The sequence below is a fragment of the Anastrepha ludens genome, chromosome X, assembly GCF_028408465.1.
Source record: "Anastrepha ludens isolate Willacy chromosome X, idAnaLude1.1, whole genome shotgun sequence".
Taxonomy (NCBI): Eukaryota; Metazoa; Arthropoda; class Insecta; order Diptera; family Tephritidae; genus Anastrepha; species Anastrepha ludens.
Genome location: NC_071503.1, coordinates 46489738 through 46504881, shown reverse-complemented (window position 1 = coordinate 46504881; position 15144 = coordinate 46489738). Strand labels below are relative to the sequence as shown.

General features: G+C 37.5%; 1 protein-coding gene across 1 annotated transcript; it reads left to right on the top strand.

Moving 5' to 3' along the window:
* Positions 1-11792: 11792 nt before the first annotated feature.
* LOC128870019 (ATP-dependent DNA helicase pif1-like) lies at positions 11793-13094 on the top strand. Its single transcript, XM_054112616.1, has one exon. The coding sequence runs from the start codon at positions 11793-11795 to the stop codon at positions 13092-13094; it is 1302 nt and encodes a 433-aa protein (XP_053968591.1).
* Positions 13095-15144: the final 2050 nt, after the last annotated feature.

Genomic DNA, 15144 nt, shown 5'->3' with positions numbered 1-15144 from the left:
ATCTAGAAACTTTTTTTTTTCGACTTTTGGCCAGCTTTTTGGGAATCGGCCGCACAGTGCAGCATGCCATCTTTCCCTCCCGCCAAAATTGGATTTTTGCTTGCACCATCTCTGAAAAAGTGTATGATATATGTATGCACATACTTGTATGTATATGGGCACTAAAGTAAAAATATTTGGCTTGTATACCGAATAAATATTCTGCAGTTGATCTGCATCTGTGATTCAAAACCATTTTGTGAAAATCCTTCTTTTGGTGTTCACAGTTCGTTCCATAATTTGTCCGAACATGTGGACGTCTACATTTAAAGACATTTTTAGCATCACTTCTTTCTAGTAGTCCTCGGAAAACTTTGCTGGTGTTGCCAGATATTTCTTATTTGCATTAATTCGGCATTTTAGTTTATAATTCATATCCTGCTTTGAATACTATTTAAAAATTGTCATTCCGATGATAATATGCCAATTATAAGTGAAAAAGGGGAACTGTTAAGAGTACTGAGTTTCCAAAATGCACTAGGCTTATTTATGAATGATTCAAGTGTTGCTTTCATATTAAATATAGCTTCTAAATATGCTCATTCAAAGGTGACGATAAAAATGAAGAGGGCACCATGTTAGCGTTTACCATCAAGAAGCCACTTACAAATCGACGAGCAAATCATTTTTATGGTTCGAAAACACAAGATTGGACACAAAGTGTACTTGAGCAGTTCGATAGCAACAGATGTCGGCAGATGCTACGTGTTGAGATCGAGGCGTTCAGCTACATCTTATTGCTTGTCAAAGACGACAAGTACCTATTTTTCAAATAAAAATTGCATTGCACAGCTACCTATAAAACGGCAATTGCAGACTCAGTTCTAGTGGTGAAAGGGCATCCGTTCGAAACATTGTTTGGAGTGGAAGACAAATATAATATTGTGACATATCGAGGCAATAAAACAATCATTAACTTAAAGCACACGTTTTTGTTTTGGCCATCAGAAATTGAGAGAAAAGCTATCGTAGTATAGGTAATGCAAGTGGTTATGTTGATAGGTCTGAAATCAAGCTAGCAAAAGCGCCAGTTAACAATCACGAGCCGTATGTTTCCCGAAAAAACAGTATTCCAATAAAATACGAGTCGTTTGCAATTTTAATTTGCAAATTCGTCAAGCATGCTTGGGCCATTGTATAGGGTGGACCATGTAAAATTTGCTTTTTGAATTGGCTATAAAAAAGACTAATCAATATTTTTTCAAACTTTTTTTTTATTTTGAAGATTGAACATTGTCATTTATGAATGAAAAATAATATCGTTCAAATGACTGCCACGACTGGCTTTACAGTAGGACATTCTATAAACCCAATTTTTTAGCACGTTTTTGATTGTTTAGGCTCCAATTTCATTAATGGCAACTTCGATTTCGTGTTTTAAAGCATCAATCGTCTCTGGATGGTTCCCATAGCATTTGTCCTTAACGGCTCCCCACAAAAAATAGTCCAACGGGCTTAAATCACAGCTCCGAGGCGGCCAATTGGTATCGGAACTTCGGCTGATTATTTGGTTTTCAAAAACGGTAGCCAAAAGTTCGAGTGTAACTTTGGCAGTGATACAAGTTGCACCGTCCTGTTGAAACCAAATGTCGTCCATGTCATCCTGTTCAATTTTTGGAAACAACTCGTTGAGCATGTCACGGTAACACTCGCCATTTACTGTAACCGCGGCTCCTCGCTCATTGTCGAAAAAAAAATGGCCCGACGATGCCGCCAGACCAAAAACCGCACCAAGCAGTGACTCGTTGTGGATGATTTTGCTTCTCTACAGCGTATAGCGCAAATTTCGTAAATGTCAAACCTTTGAGTAAATTATGAACACATTTGACATGTCATTTGTGTTACCCATCTCAAAAAAATAAATGGTTCAAAAAGCAAACGCTATATGGCCTACCCTGTAGCAGTACACACGATGCCAAGATATTCAGCAAGGTACTTTTCGGAGAAACAGTGGCTGGTTGGTGATTCTGCCTATCCAATTGGTGCTAACTGATAGCACTATTCAGACAGAATAGTGCCGAGTTAACAAGGTACAATAAATACTTTTCCAAATACAGAGTGAGGGTGGAAAGCTGTTTTAGAAAATTAAAGGTGCGGTTCAACAGTTTAAAAGAGAAGCGATCCAATTAACTCGATACGTATAATCATAAAAGATGTTTTGAATGGATATTAACCCGCTGCATTCTCCACAACATATTACAGCAGCATTAACAGGTTGGGGAAGAAATCGAATAGTGTGAAACTATTGCTTATCCAACTGAACTTTCCGATTCTTCTGTTTCTGAATTATTGTTCCTGGTGGAATTTCCTAATTTTATAAATATGTATGTGGAATCATTGAAAATTGAATTGAATACTTTTATATTTTCATATAAATTTACTTTTCCAAATTAATTATTAAATTCAATCTTCTTTTTAAATTAGGACTTCATTTATGAAACTATACTTACAGCATTTTATGTGTATATTAGGTTGGATTAAAAACTTTTTTTTTTGCCTCATATAAAGACAATCAAATGTTTATATGTAGTCATGTCAAAATTTTGAGCGCGAAACGAAAATTTCATAAAAATTAGCTTGGTGTCAACTTTAAACTTGTTTACATTCTTTTAAATACAAATCAAACACATTTTTTTGAATCATTGAAAGTTTGTAAAGCTTTTATTATTAACTTTTAATTATTATGACATAGTACAAAAACACAGAAAAAACGAAGGATAGATTTCTGTGGGATAGAGGATAGTGGATAGTGGAGAGATTTGTAACTAAATAATTTCACAGGTCAAACGAGCAGGGAGGGGAAGACATGGAAAAGCTACCGTGCATTAGGGCGCTCTCACATCACTGACGCATTGCCCCTTGTCTGCTATAAGTGTGTTCTCAAACGCAGCCTCGTATGGCCTGTCAAATTCTTAGTTATTACAAATCTATCCTTTAGTGATAATTCTATCGACTATCCACTATCCTGTATCCACTATCCTACTGAAATCTTATATACGATATAAAATTTAAAATAATTAGATTGTTCTTATATAAATATTATGGCCTTACGTAGTGAATTATTGTGTCCAGTATTTGGACATGGACGGGTGTTGAAACCTAATGTTTTACCTAGTTACGAAGATGTAATTCTATGTTATTTGTGGATTATTGAGAATAAGAAAAATCAATTTAAAAATCTTACAAGTGACACTTGCGTGGTATCTCAAAATTTATTAGATATTTGGAGATCAGCTTCGATTCTACAATAGAGCCTCGATCAGTTGTTCGAAAAATAAAACAGTATCATGATAAATACCGTACTTTACTCAAATCTAGAAAGGACCAAAATTCTTATCAAGAGAAAATTTAAAATTTTAGAAAGGAAGCTCAATTTCTTTTCGATATTGCATCATGTAAATGCAAGAACTTTGATTCATGTATGTGTGCAATACCAGAAGAAGTATCAATTCTTGAAAGATTATTTTTGACTGACCAGCGCTCAGTAAGGAAAATTGGTGGCATAGACGTGAAGAATTCCATGAAGTTGAAGAAAAAAATGGAAAGAAAAAGAAGAAAGTCAAAATAATAAAATGGATGAACCAACTTTCTCTCGTAATCAGAATAGTGATAACGAAATGGTTCCTTCAGAACCTATACCAGTGAGATGGTCTGAACCTTTGGAGGAGATTGCAGCTGACAGATACGGTATATCAGATATAGCTGCAGCAGCTCTCGTGACAGCTACACTTCAAGATGTTGGTTTAGTAACGAAAGATGATTTAAGTAAAGTTGTTGACAGAAATAAAATAAGGCATTCCCGTACTGTACAGAGAAAAATTCTAAGTAATACGCCTTCGTTAATTAAAGCGCAAATGGTCGCTTTAATTTGATGGGAGAAAGGACAAAACTTATACAATGGTTGAAGGTTGTAGAAAAATTACTATAGAGGAGCACATAAGTTTAGTAAAGAAACCGGACTCGGAGTATTTTGGGCATATTACAATAGAAAGCGGAAAAGCAAAAATGGTGAGCATGAAAATTAAATAAGTTTTTAATAGAAACAGCCTTGATATCAATAACGTGGTTGCGGTTGGACGTGATGGAACTGTTTTGAACACAGGTTTTAAAGGAGGAGTAATACGATATTTAGAAGAAAGTCTTCAAAAACCCTTACAATGGTTCATCAGAAAAATTGTTCATTCCAGGTGGCTTGCTATAGCGAATAGAATTTAAAGATTGTATGTATCAACAAGTCATCCTTCAGAAAATCTTATGATGTTAGTTCTTTTTTGTAAAAGTTATGCACCAATGTGGTTTGAAATAAAAACTAAACCAAGTTCCATATATTGGTCAAAACATTTACATTCAACTATAGTCCGATTGAGATATCTACCAGAAAACCTAAAAAAGATAGTGGACTCTGTAATTCAAAGAAATGGTTTTTTCGGACATCCGGAGAACATGTTGTTGGCAATGTTGGTTGATGAAAGAATGGACGTAAAGGTTTCGACGTTAGAAAAAATAATTAAGAGTAGAGAAACACCCTGTGTAAGCATAAGAGTTTTTAAAATACCAAAATTTAATTTTAGTGCAAAAGGCTACACGAAAATGGTTAACTGGAATGATGTTACACTTACTGAGCGACCACTCGTAACGAAAATAAGCACAGATGTACACAATGAATGCAAACAATCACCCCAAAAAGAAGATGCACTAATTTTGTCTACGGTAAAAAAGTACCCATGCCACACTCAAGCCACAGAAAGATGTGTAACTGGTAACTGAATCATCAACTGCTGTTTGTGGAGAAACTAGTAAGTAAGTAGTATAATTTGTATGCTTTGGTTTTTTTATTGTTAAGATTAATGAGCCTAGAATTGTACCAGGCTGGTTTGGACTGATTTTTTGCAGACACTATTCGAACAAACATATGAATTGCCCTTTCTAGTCTTCCTACGAAATCATCATACATCTGTGATAGTACGGGTTTGTTTAAGACAGTTTCCCAATCTACCAAATCCAATGACGCCATATCTGGTTGAAATTGGTTTATAGAAGTTATAATTTATGCAATTATTAATAACTGATTTGATATAGCTTATATGTTTAAAACGTACACATAACGCTTTGTGGTGTATGGAGTTAGGAAGAGGGGGTGAAGAGAAGGACTCGACATCGGACTTAAGATCATTGCATATGAATACTAAATCAAGTAAGCGATTCATATAATTGTGTACTCTGTTAATCTGGCAGAGGTTATATTTGGCAAAAGTGTCAAGCACCTCACATTCACTCTCGCTTGATACTCCATATGGTACTAATTTCTTAGAATCATCGTCGAAACACCAATTAACATTGGGTAAGTTGAAGTCACCCAAAATAATTATGTTTTGACCGCCAGTTAGACTATCCAGTATTGTACAACAATTAATTACATGCTTTTTATATAATTCAATTGGGCTTGAAGGCGGTATATAACTCACACTAATGTATAATTCATTCGATTTTCCTAAATTAATTTTAATTATTTTTTGATCAACATCAAAATATCCGTTGTCGGAACTCATACTTGGTGACAAAGTGATTTGTGTACTGGGTAGTCTCGAACTTACAGCAACAAGTACGCCACCGCCTTTAGAGAGACCAGTAGTGCGGGAGCATCTGTCTTTACGAAATACATTATACAGTTGACAGTCAAATATTTATGCAGTATAATGGCATTCAGAAAGCCAAGTCTCTGTTAAAACTATGATATCATAGACTGATGAAGAGGAGAAAAACAACAATGGTAGCATTTTAGTTCATTCTGATAATACAGTAGAAAGTCTGCCGTATTTGATACCTTACTAACGTCGGTACACGCTAGGTGTGCGGCGGTTTCGTCTCTTCTCCTTGAAAATTTTTAAACGGACGCACTTTTATATTCTCTTGCCAAAGAGAAGCGTCGAAAATCTTGTTATAATTTTTTCAGACACACCAAGCTTAAACGATACTCTCTTTAGTCCTTTAAGTTCGACGTCTTTCTTTACTAGCATATAACAAGAAAGGTCGCTCTTATCGATCGCTGCGTGGTTGTGTACATATTCGATTATGCTTTCAGCGGTCACTGTGGGGTTGAAATATGACAAATGTACCCACGTCATAGCTACAATTACATCCAGTTCACGGTTTGCAATGCAGCCAACAACAGTGTTTTTCGGTTTACGTTTTGGATTTTCGTTCTTAGCACCAACAGTTCTAAACATTTCATCATTAACCGACTGCTGCTTTGTGATAGCAACGACGTAAGCAGCGCTGGAGAGTGCGTATTATTTTTTTGTGTTTCTACTGTTTTAGATTGTTTGGTATTAGGCGGAGCAGCGAGAAAGAGCTTATTGCAAACCTTAGCATTTCGTACGATATTGACTGGAGAGTCGGCAGCGGCTGCAGCAGCGGCAGCATAAAAGGTAGATGAAGCAGAAGAGAAAGATTGTGGTGTTGAGTTAGAAACAAGTACTCGATCCTTTTTTTTTGTTGTTGCAGAATTATTGTCGTGTAGTACAGTAGGTTCTGTTTTTATGCGGTAGATACGTTCCGCAAGAAACAGCATAAAAAAAAACAGCATAAAAAAAGCTACTAGTTCTATAGTAAAACTATAAATACGTTTCAAATGCTAAAACCGCACAAATCTGAAATAATGTAATAAAATCGCATAAAAAAGGGCACTAGTCCCATATTATAACTATAGATACGTTCCATAGACCGCATGAATCTGAAATAATTAAATAAAATCACATAAACAAAATATTGTATTTTTGAAAATTATATCTTTATTTAAGAAACGTCAGAATCGAAAAATAAATTTAAGTCAGAAATAGAATCAGACAATACCCACATGTTGCGCGTTCGTTTAGGATTTGGCGTAAAATCACTTTCGTCACTTTAGGAAATGTACACGTCTGATCTGGATAGTTATGCAGGCGGTTCCATACTTGTAGGGTTAGCATTTCTGATGTAATCTGTGATGAGTTTTTGCTTAGCTGGTTTAGAATCTTGTTTATATGTACAATTCCCGATAGGTCGACATGCATTTTGTAATTTAAAAAAAAACCGCACTATTTCAAAACCGCATAAAAAAAAGCCGCATAAAAACAGAATCTACTGTACATGTAAATTGTTGTGAAGGGCTTTTATATCATTAGCCAAAGCGGGAATAGTAGCAGCGACATCGAGATCGCAAAGTTTGTGACGAACGGCTTTTACCTCAAACTGTAGTTCTTCTACCTTTTTAATTAGATTTCTCTTGTCGGTTTGCAAAGAGCTAATTACAGCTATCATTTTCTCCTGAGCATGCCTAAGAGATTTAATTTCGTCGAAAACAGCTTGCAGGTTGATTTCTTGCTTGCTGCACTCCGTTGATGGATTCGGTCTTACGGGTACCGAAGTAGCTGGAAGCGAGAAATATTTTCATTGTTGTTGTCTGCATCTATTGGCGGAGCAACTGAGCGAGGCGACAGTGCGATCGAATTACGGCGCGCTTTTGTGCATTGTTTACAACAATATTGCTTATTTATTTTCAGCAGGTACTCAATGTCAGTAGGCAATACATTTTCACAAGTAAGATGTTAAAATTCGCTGCACTTAACACACTGAATTTTTTTGTTTGGCTGCCCACGGTCAACCTTTTGACCGCATATGCATGGCATTGTGGATAAAAAAGTGTCCAAGTAAAACGATAGGTTAAATCGAGTCACTGTCGCACGAACGATTAGGTATATCTAATAAAAAAAAGCCGAAAAAAAGTGTGCGTTTGTCCGGGGTAATCTCAGCAACGCGTTTAAGGAAAACAATGAAGGCTTGACAAATTGTTGGTGTTGCTTTGGCAAAAGCTTCTGTGAAGTTTGGTTGAAATCCGATAACGCGTGTGTGTGCGGTGCGTCGGGTGTGAGTGTGTTTTTGCTATTTGCCGCACGTATTTTTTGTACCGCACATAGCATTCATTAGAATGAATACATTTTGGTCGTGTGTGTCTGGGGCGATTATTATGAAATTTGGTATATATATATATATATTTCCACGGTGAAGGTTAGTATAATATGCTTACTGATTCCACTCGCCACCAGGTGGCGCTGCCGAAGGCCAAAACGAGGACCCGAGTAACCCTAGGATGTGTTTTTACATTGTGGGTATCAAATCAAAGCTACTGATGAGTGCTTTAATACAGAGTATTTTTTAGATCTCTGAGTGACCAGGGTCTCGAGATATAGCCGAAAAGGTGGACCAAGGTACCCTTGCATGTGCTTGTACAATATGGGTATCAGATGGAAGCTGTTGATGAAAGCTTTTAAGTGAAGTAATTTTTACTGCCCGTTTCCGGGATAAAGAAAGGAGATGGAGCTGGAGTTGGAAGAGCAAAAGGAATACCTACAGGAAGAGGAAGAGAAAGAGGAAGACCACCTATTATTAAAAAATAAAAAAAAAATTCTAAAAAAATTTGAAAATGTTACATATACGCTTATCTATATATATAAAAATCAATTGCTGTTCGTTAGTCTCGCTAAAACTCGAGAACGGCTGAACGGATTTATTTTATCTTGGTCTTGAAATGTCCGTGGAGAGCTAGGGAAAGTTTAAACGGTGAGAAAAATTCGAATAATTGCCGGGAAAGCCCTAAAAACAACACCTTTCTTCTTCCCATATAAACGTTTTCTAAATAAAATTTAGAGTCAATTTGAACTTTATTGATATTCTATAAAGTTCTTATTAAATTATATTCACTCACTGTGTTCATCGGACCTCATATTACAGCTATGAAACGGACACATTTTTTAACGCACCTAAAAATATTTGACAAACAAGTGATAATCTTTAAGATATCAAATGTTTTACCATAATATTTCACATTAGATTTGAAAACCAACTAATATGTCAATCCATCCTGTCGGACTTTAGAACACGGAAAGAAGTATTACGATATTGTGTTACAATATCTATGGATGAGCGAGAACTCTCTTTACTTTGCCAATCCTTTGCGATAATGACATTCCAAGTAATGTGCTCTTTTTTATTGATATTTTGTGATTGTGACACTTGACAGTTAAGCGAGCGAAAAATTTTCTCACTTTGATTATTTACAATTTTCGTTGCCGAGGAGAAGACGGCCTGACTTAGGTCGTCGTAGTCAATCAAATGTGTGAAGAGCTACCACACGTGCTAACCGTACTGATGACTAGAGAGAGACAGATCAAGAAAATAGTCGTATTGCTATGTAAGCCGTTTGATGCCAAACAAGGTTTCAGAGAGGGTGACTCGCTGTCGTGTGACTTCTTTAACCTGATGTTGGAGAGCATCGTGCGTGCCGCAGAACTGAATCGCTCAGGCACAATATTTAATAAGAGCGTACAATTGTTGGCGTATGGCGATGATATTGACATTAACGGCCTTAACAACCGCGCTGTTAGTTCTGCCTTCTCCAAACTGGATAAAGAGGCAAAGCGAATGGGTCTGGTGGTGAACGAGGACAAAACGAAGTACCTCCTGTCTTCAAACAAACAGTCGGCGCACTCGCGTATCGGCACCCACGTCACTGTAGACAGTTATAATTTTGAGGTTGTTAAAGACTTCGTGTATTTAGGAACCAGCATTAACACCGATAACAATGTCAGCCTTGAAATCCGACGTAGAATCTCTCTTGCCAACAAGTGCTACTTTGGACTAAGTAGGCAACTAAGCAGTAAAGTCCTCTCTCGACGAACAAAACTAACACTCTACAAGACTCTCATCATGCCCGTCCTAACGTATGGCGCAGAAGCATGGACGATGACAACATCCGATGAAGCGACGCTTGGAGTGTTCGAGAGAAAGATTCTGCGCAAGATTTTTGGACCTTTGCACGTTGGCAGCGGCGAATATCACAGGCGATGGAACGATGAGCTGTATGAGCTTTACGACGACATAGACATAGCGCAGCTAATAAAGATTCAGCGGCTACGTTGGCTGGCTCACGTTGTGCGAATGGATACAAACGTTCCGGCTCTGAAAGTATTCAATGCGGTACCAGCTGGTGGTAGCAGAGGAAGAGGAAGGCCTCCTCTGCGTTGGAAAGATCAGGTGGAGAAGGACTTGGCTTCATTTGGTGTGTCCAATTGGCGCCGGTTAGCACGAGAAAGAAACGACTGGCGCGCTTTGTTAAACTCGGCCAAAATCGCGTAAGCGGTTATCGCGCCAGTTAAGAAGAAGAAGAAAGACTTTTTCATCAGTTTGCAGTTAGCATTTGTGTCAAAATTGAGACTGAACGATTGACATACATCCGTTTGAACCAACGACAGCTACGATCAGAGAAATACATTCATCTCCGTGATGCGGATGGCAATGTGAATAATGTGGGAAGAATGACAATTTTGCCAGCCACTTATATAGGAAGCCCACGCCATATGCATGAATATGCTCTGGATGCTATGTCATATGTTAGGCAGACTTATTTGTTACATTCACGTGTAACCCGAAATGGTTCGAAATCAAGATGGAATCGCTACATTGCCAAACACCAGTTGCTAGACATGACATAACTGCCAGAGTGATTAAGCAAAAATTAAAATTTCTCATGAATTTCCTAATAAAGCATTGTGTGTATGGCCGAGTCCGTTGTTGAATGTATTCCGTAGAATGGCAAAAGCGCACGTATTAGTCTGGTTAGTAGTCAAAATAAGGCCAGATGAGATTGATTTCATAATTTCAGCTGAAAAATCAAACTTGCATGCAGTAGTTACCAAACACATGATACATGGACCTTGCGGACTTTTCAACTAAAATTCAACCTGTATGGTCGACGGCATGTGTTCCAAGCGATACCCAAGAGACCTGCTTGCTGAAGCCATAACGGGAAATGATGGATACCCATTGTATCGTCGGCGATCAGTTGAGGATAATGGGCAAAGTAGTGAATGTAAGAGGACAAAATATTGATATAGACAATCGTTGGATTGTGCCATACTCGCTAATATTGTCCAAAGCTTTTGAGACTCACATCAGTGTAGAATATTGTAACTGTGTGAAGTCGATAGAGTACATATGTAAGTATGTTAACAAAGGTAGCGATATGGCTGTCTTCGCTGTAACCAATGCAAATGGTGAAATATCACAGTACCGGATGGGTCGCTATGTAAGTGGCAACGAAGCAATTTGGCGTATCTTTTCATTTGTGATCCATGAAAGACAGTAGTCCTTTAAGAAAACGGTCAACGAGTTTATTTTAATGAATCTAACGCGGCAGACAGAGCGGCACGTCCACCGTCGACAACTTAAACAAGTTTCTGTCTGTCAAACTGATGCTGATTTTGCTTTCGCTTTGCTGTATGCTGACATGCCACGATATTACACCTGGAATGCATCATCGAAATCGTTTCAGCGTCGAAAACATGGAACACCAGTTGAAGGACATCCAAATGCATTTTCTTTAGACGCTCGGGGTCGCATCTACAAAGTACATCCAAATAACGATGAGTGTTATTATTTGCGGTTGTTGTTGGTGAATGTTCGTGGTCCGATATCGTTTGAGAGAACAATTAATGGACAGCTGTGTGCGACTTACCGTGAGGCATGTCAACTATTGCATTTACTTGAGAACGATTCGCACTGGGATGAAACGCTCAAGGATTCCGTAATATCTTCATCGCCGCATCAAATTCGTACATTGTCCCCTCGAATCCAAAAGATTTGTGGGTTAAGTATAAAGATGACATGTCTGAGAATTGCATCGTGTGCGCCGTCAAACTTTGAATCCTACACTACAAATGACTGCAGAAATTTACAATGAGACATTGATCATGATAGAAGATATGTGTTTATCAAAGGCTAATAAAGTATTGTCGTGTTTGGGAATGACATCACCAAATCGTCATATGCACGATGCATTAAACCACGAGTTGCAAAGAGAACATCAGTACGACATTGAAGCATTGGCCGAAACAGTTCGTACAAATGTTCCACAATTAAATCAACAACAAAGAATTGCGTACGACACTTTGATAGAAGCTGTGTACAGTGGATCTGGTGGAATTTATTTCCTTGATGCTCCCGGAGGAACCGGAAAAACGTTTTTAATTTCATTGCTTTTGGCGAGGATCAGATCGCGAAATGATGTTGCTCTAGCGTTGGCTTCATCTGGAATAGCTGCAACTCTGCTAGAAGGCGGGCGAACTGCACATTCTGCCTTGAAATTACCACTAAACATGCAAATCACCGATACACCAATTTGCAACATCGCCAAAAATAGCGCAATGGCCAAGATCCTACAGGTATGCAAATTGATTGTTTGGGATGAATGCACAATGACCCATAAGAGGTCACTGGAGGCACTGGACAGAACGTTGAAAGATCTTCGTGACAACCAAAATATTTTCGGTGGGGCCATGATTCTGTTGTCAGGTGATTTTCGTCAGACTCTTCCAGTTATTCCCCGATCAACTGTTGCTGATGAACTAAATGCATGCCTAAAATCATCAAATTTGTGGCAGTACGTAAAGACACTCCACTTAACAACTAACATGCGAGTATTTTTGCAGCAAGATGAAACTGCAAATGTGTTTGCGAAGCAGTTGTTAGACATTGGAAATAATAAAGTTGCAGTGGACACCTCGACCGGATTCATCACATTACCTACAGATTTCTGTCACATCACAGACTCAAAAGTGGAGCTTATTCAGCGAGTTTTCCCAGATATAGCGCAAAAGTTCAATAACCATAATTGGCTGGGTGAACGAGCAATATTAGCAGCGAAAAACAAAGATGTCGAGGATCTTAATGCGACCATTCAGAATTTTCTTCCAGGACAGTTGGTTTCCTTCAAATCAGTCGACACCGTAATGAACCAGGATGACGTAATCAACTATCCCACTGAGTTCTTAAATTCACTGGAATTGCCTGGATTACCACCTCACAATTTGCAGTTAAAAGTAGGATCAGTTGTCATCATGCTGCGTAACATTAATCAACCTCGACTATGCAATGGAACAAGACTGGCTGTGAAAAGACTGATGAATAACGTCATTGAGGCGACAATCATAAAAGGAAAATACAAAGGAGAGGATGTCTAGATCCCGCGGATACCGATGAATCCAAAGGACTTACCACTCGATTTTAAACGCTTACAATTTCCAGTACGTCTGGCCTTTGCGATGACCATAAATAAATCGCAAGGACAGTCGTTAGAAGTTTGTGGAATCAACTTGGAGTTTCCTTGTTTCGCGCATGGACAATTATACGTCGCGTGTTCGCGCGTCGGAAAACCGTCTTCTTTGTTTATTTACGCACCACAAAACAAAACAAAAAATATAGTTTATGAGAAAGCTTTAAATTAATTAACTGTATCATAGCAGTGTTTGTCTGTCAATATCAAATTTAAACCTTATAAATAGCCAGCATCAGGAACACCCTTCTTTATAATTAAGCAACATGATGTGTCGAAAATAATAAAACTTCATACTTAATTCAAAATGTGCTTTTTTTATTAAATACGGATTCGCCTTGTTTGTTTTAAGATTATTTTATACAAAAGTTTAGGCATTTTATTTATCGATTGAGGCGGTACGAAGTCTACCGGGTCAGCTAGTTATACATATAAACGTTAATCTGAAGTCAGTTATAGTGAAAAATCCATTGTATCATTGCCGGCGTGATTGGTGATCGTTTCCTTAATTTTTGGCAGAAAGGTTATGCTAATATGAGATATTACCTATATCATTCATTTATTTACGTATTACCTGTGTACTCACAAATATACGGTTGAAGCAAATATATGTCAGTTTTTTTACTTCGCCTGGAAAAGTTTATATAAATTTAAGAAGAGTAAATAGAACTTATTTTATATCAGACTTCACGCAAACAAGTCATTTGCACCTGAACACATAGCTGGGTTAAAGCAGGGGGGAATAGAACAGTTCTCTTCTCTTTCTCCGCTTTTTCGCACACGTCATTGTATGGGATGAGTGCACGATGACACATAAAAAGTCACTGGAAGCGCTTGATAGGACATTACGAGATCCACGTAGTAAAAATGAAATGTTTGGTCGTGCCTTAGTGCTGCTGGCAGGTGATTTTAGACAAACACTGCCTGTTATTCCTCGAGCAACTGTAGCAGATGAATTGGCTGCATGTTTGAATTCATCATATTTGTGGAGACATGTTCAAACACTCAAGCTAACTACAAATGTACGTGTTCTAATGCAAAATGATCCATCAGCTGCTGAATTTTCACAGCAATTATTGAATATTGGAAATGGCAAAGTTCCTGTCGATAATTTAACTGGCTTAATAACTTTACAACCAAACTTTTGTCAAATAAGTCAAACGAAAGAACAGTTGATTCAAAGTACAATATTTTCCCAAATTTGCCTCAAAATTACAAAAATCATGATTGGCTTAGTGAACGAGCCATCATGGCTGGCAAAAATAAAGATGTGAATGAAATGAAAGCGGCTATTTTGGCTAATATACCAAGTCCAGAACAAACATATCGATCCGTTGACACTGTTACAAATCAAGATGATATTGTAAATTATCCCACTAAATTTTTGAATTCCCTTGATTTACCTGGATTACCGCCACACATACTAGACTTGAAAATAGGAGCACCGATTATTATGTTGAGAAACATAAATCAACCTCGACTATGTAATGGCACTCGATTAACAGTTAAGAGATTGATGAATAACGTCATTGAAGCAACAATTTTGAATGGAAAATACTCTGGTGAAGACGTTTTAATACCGCGAATACCAATGATACCATCGGCTATGCCGTTTGAATTCAAACGTCTTCAATTTCCTGTTCGCCTTGCATTCGCGATTACTATTAATAAGTCACAAGGCCAAAATTTATCAATTTGTGGTATTGATTTAGAATACCCTTGTTTTTCTCATGGCCAACTTTATGTTTCATGCTCAAGAGTTGGTAAGCCATCGGTATTGTTCATTTATTCAACAACGCATGGAAAAACGAAGAATATTGTATACCAAAGAGCATTACAATAAAAAAAGTAATAAAGTAAATCACATCAAACGTTTTTTAATTGCTACTACTATTCAAAACTTCTTTCATTACTATTCATGCGCGAGAATTTTTATAAAAACCAATCTAATCTAAATT

Excerpts from the sequence above, each read along its gene's own strand:
- LOC128870019 (XM_054112616.1), top strand. The coding sequence starts at position 11,793 with ATGACTGCAGAAATTTACAATGAGACATTGATCATGATAGAAGATATG.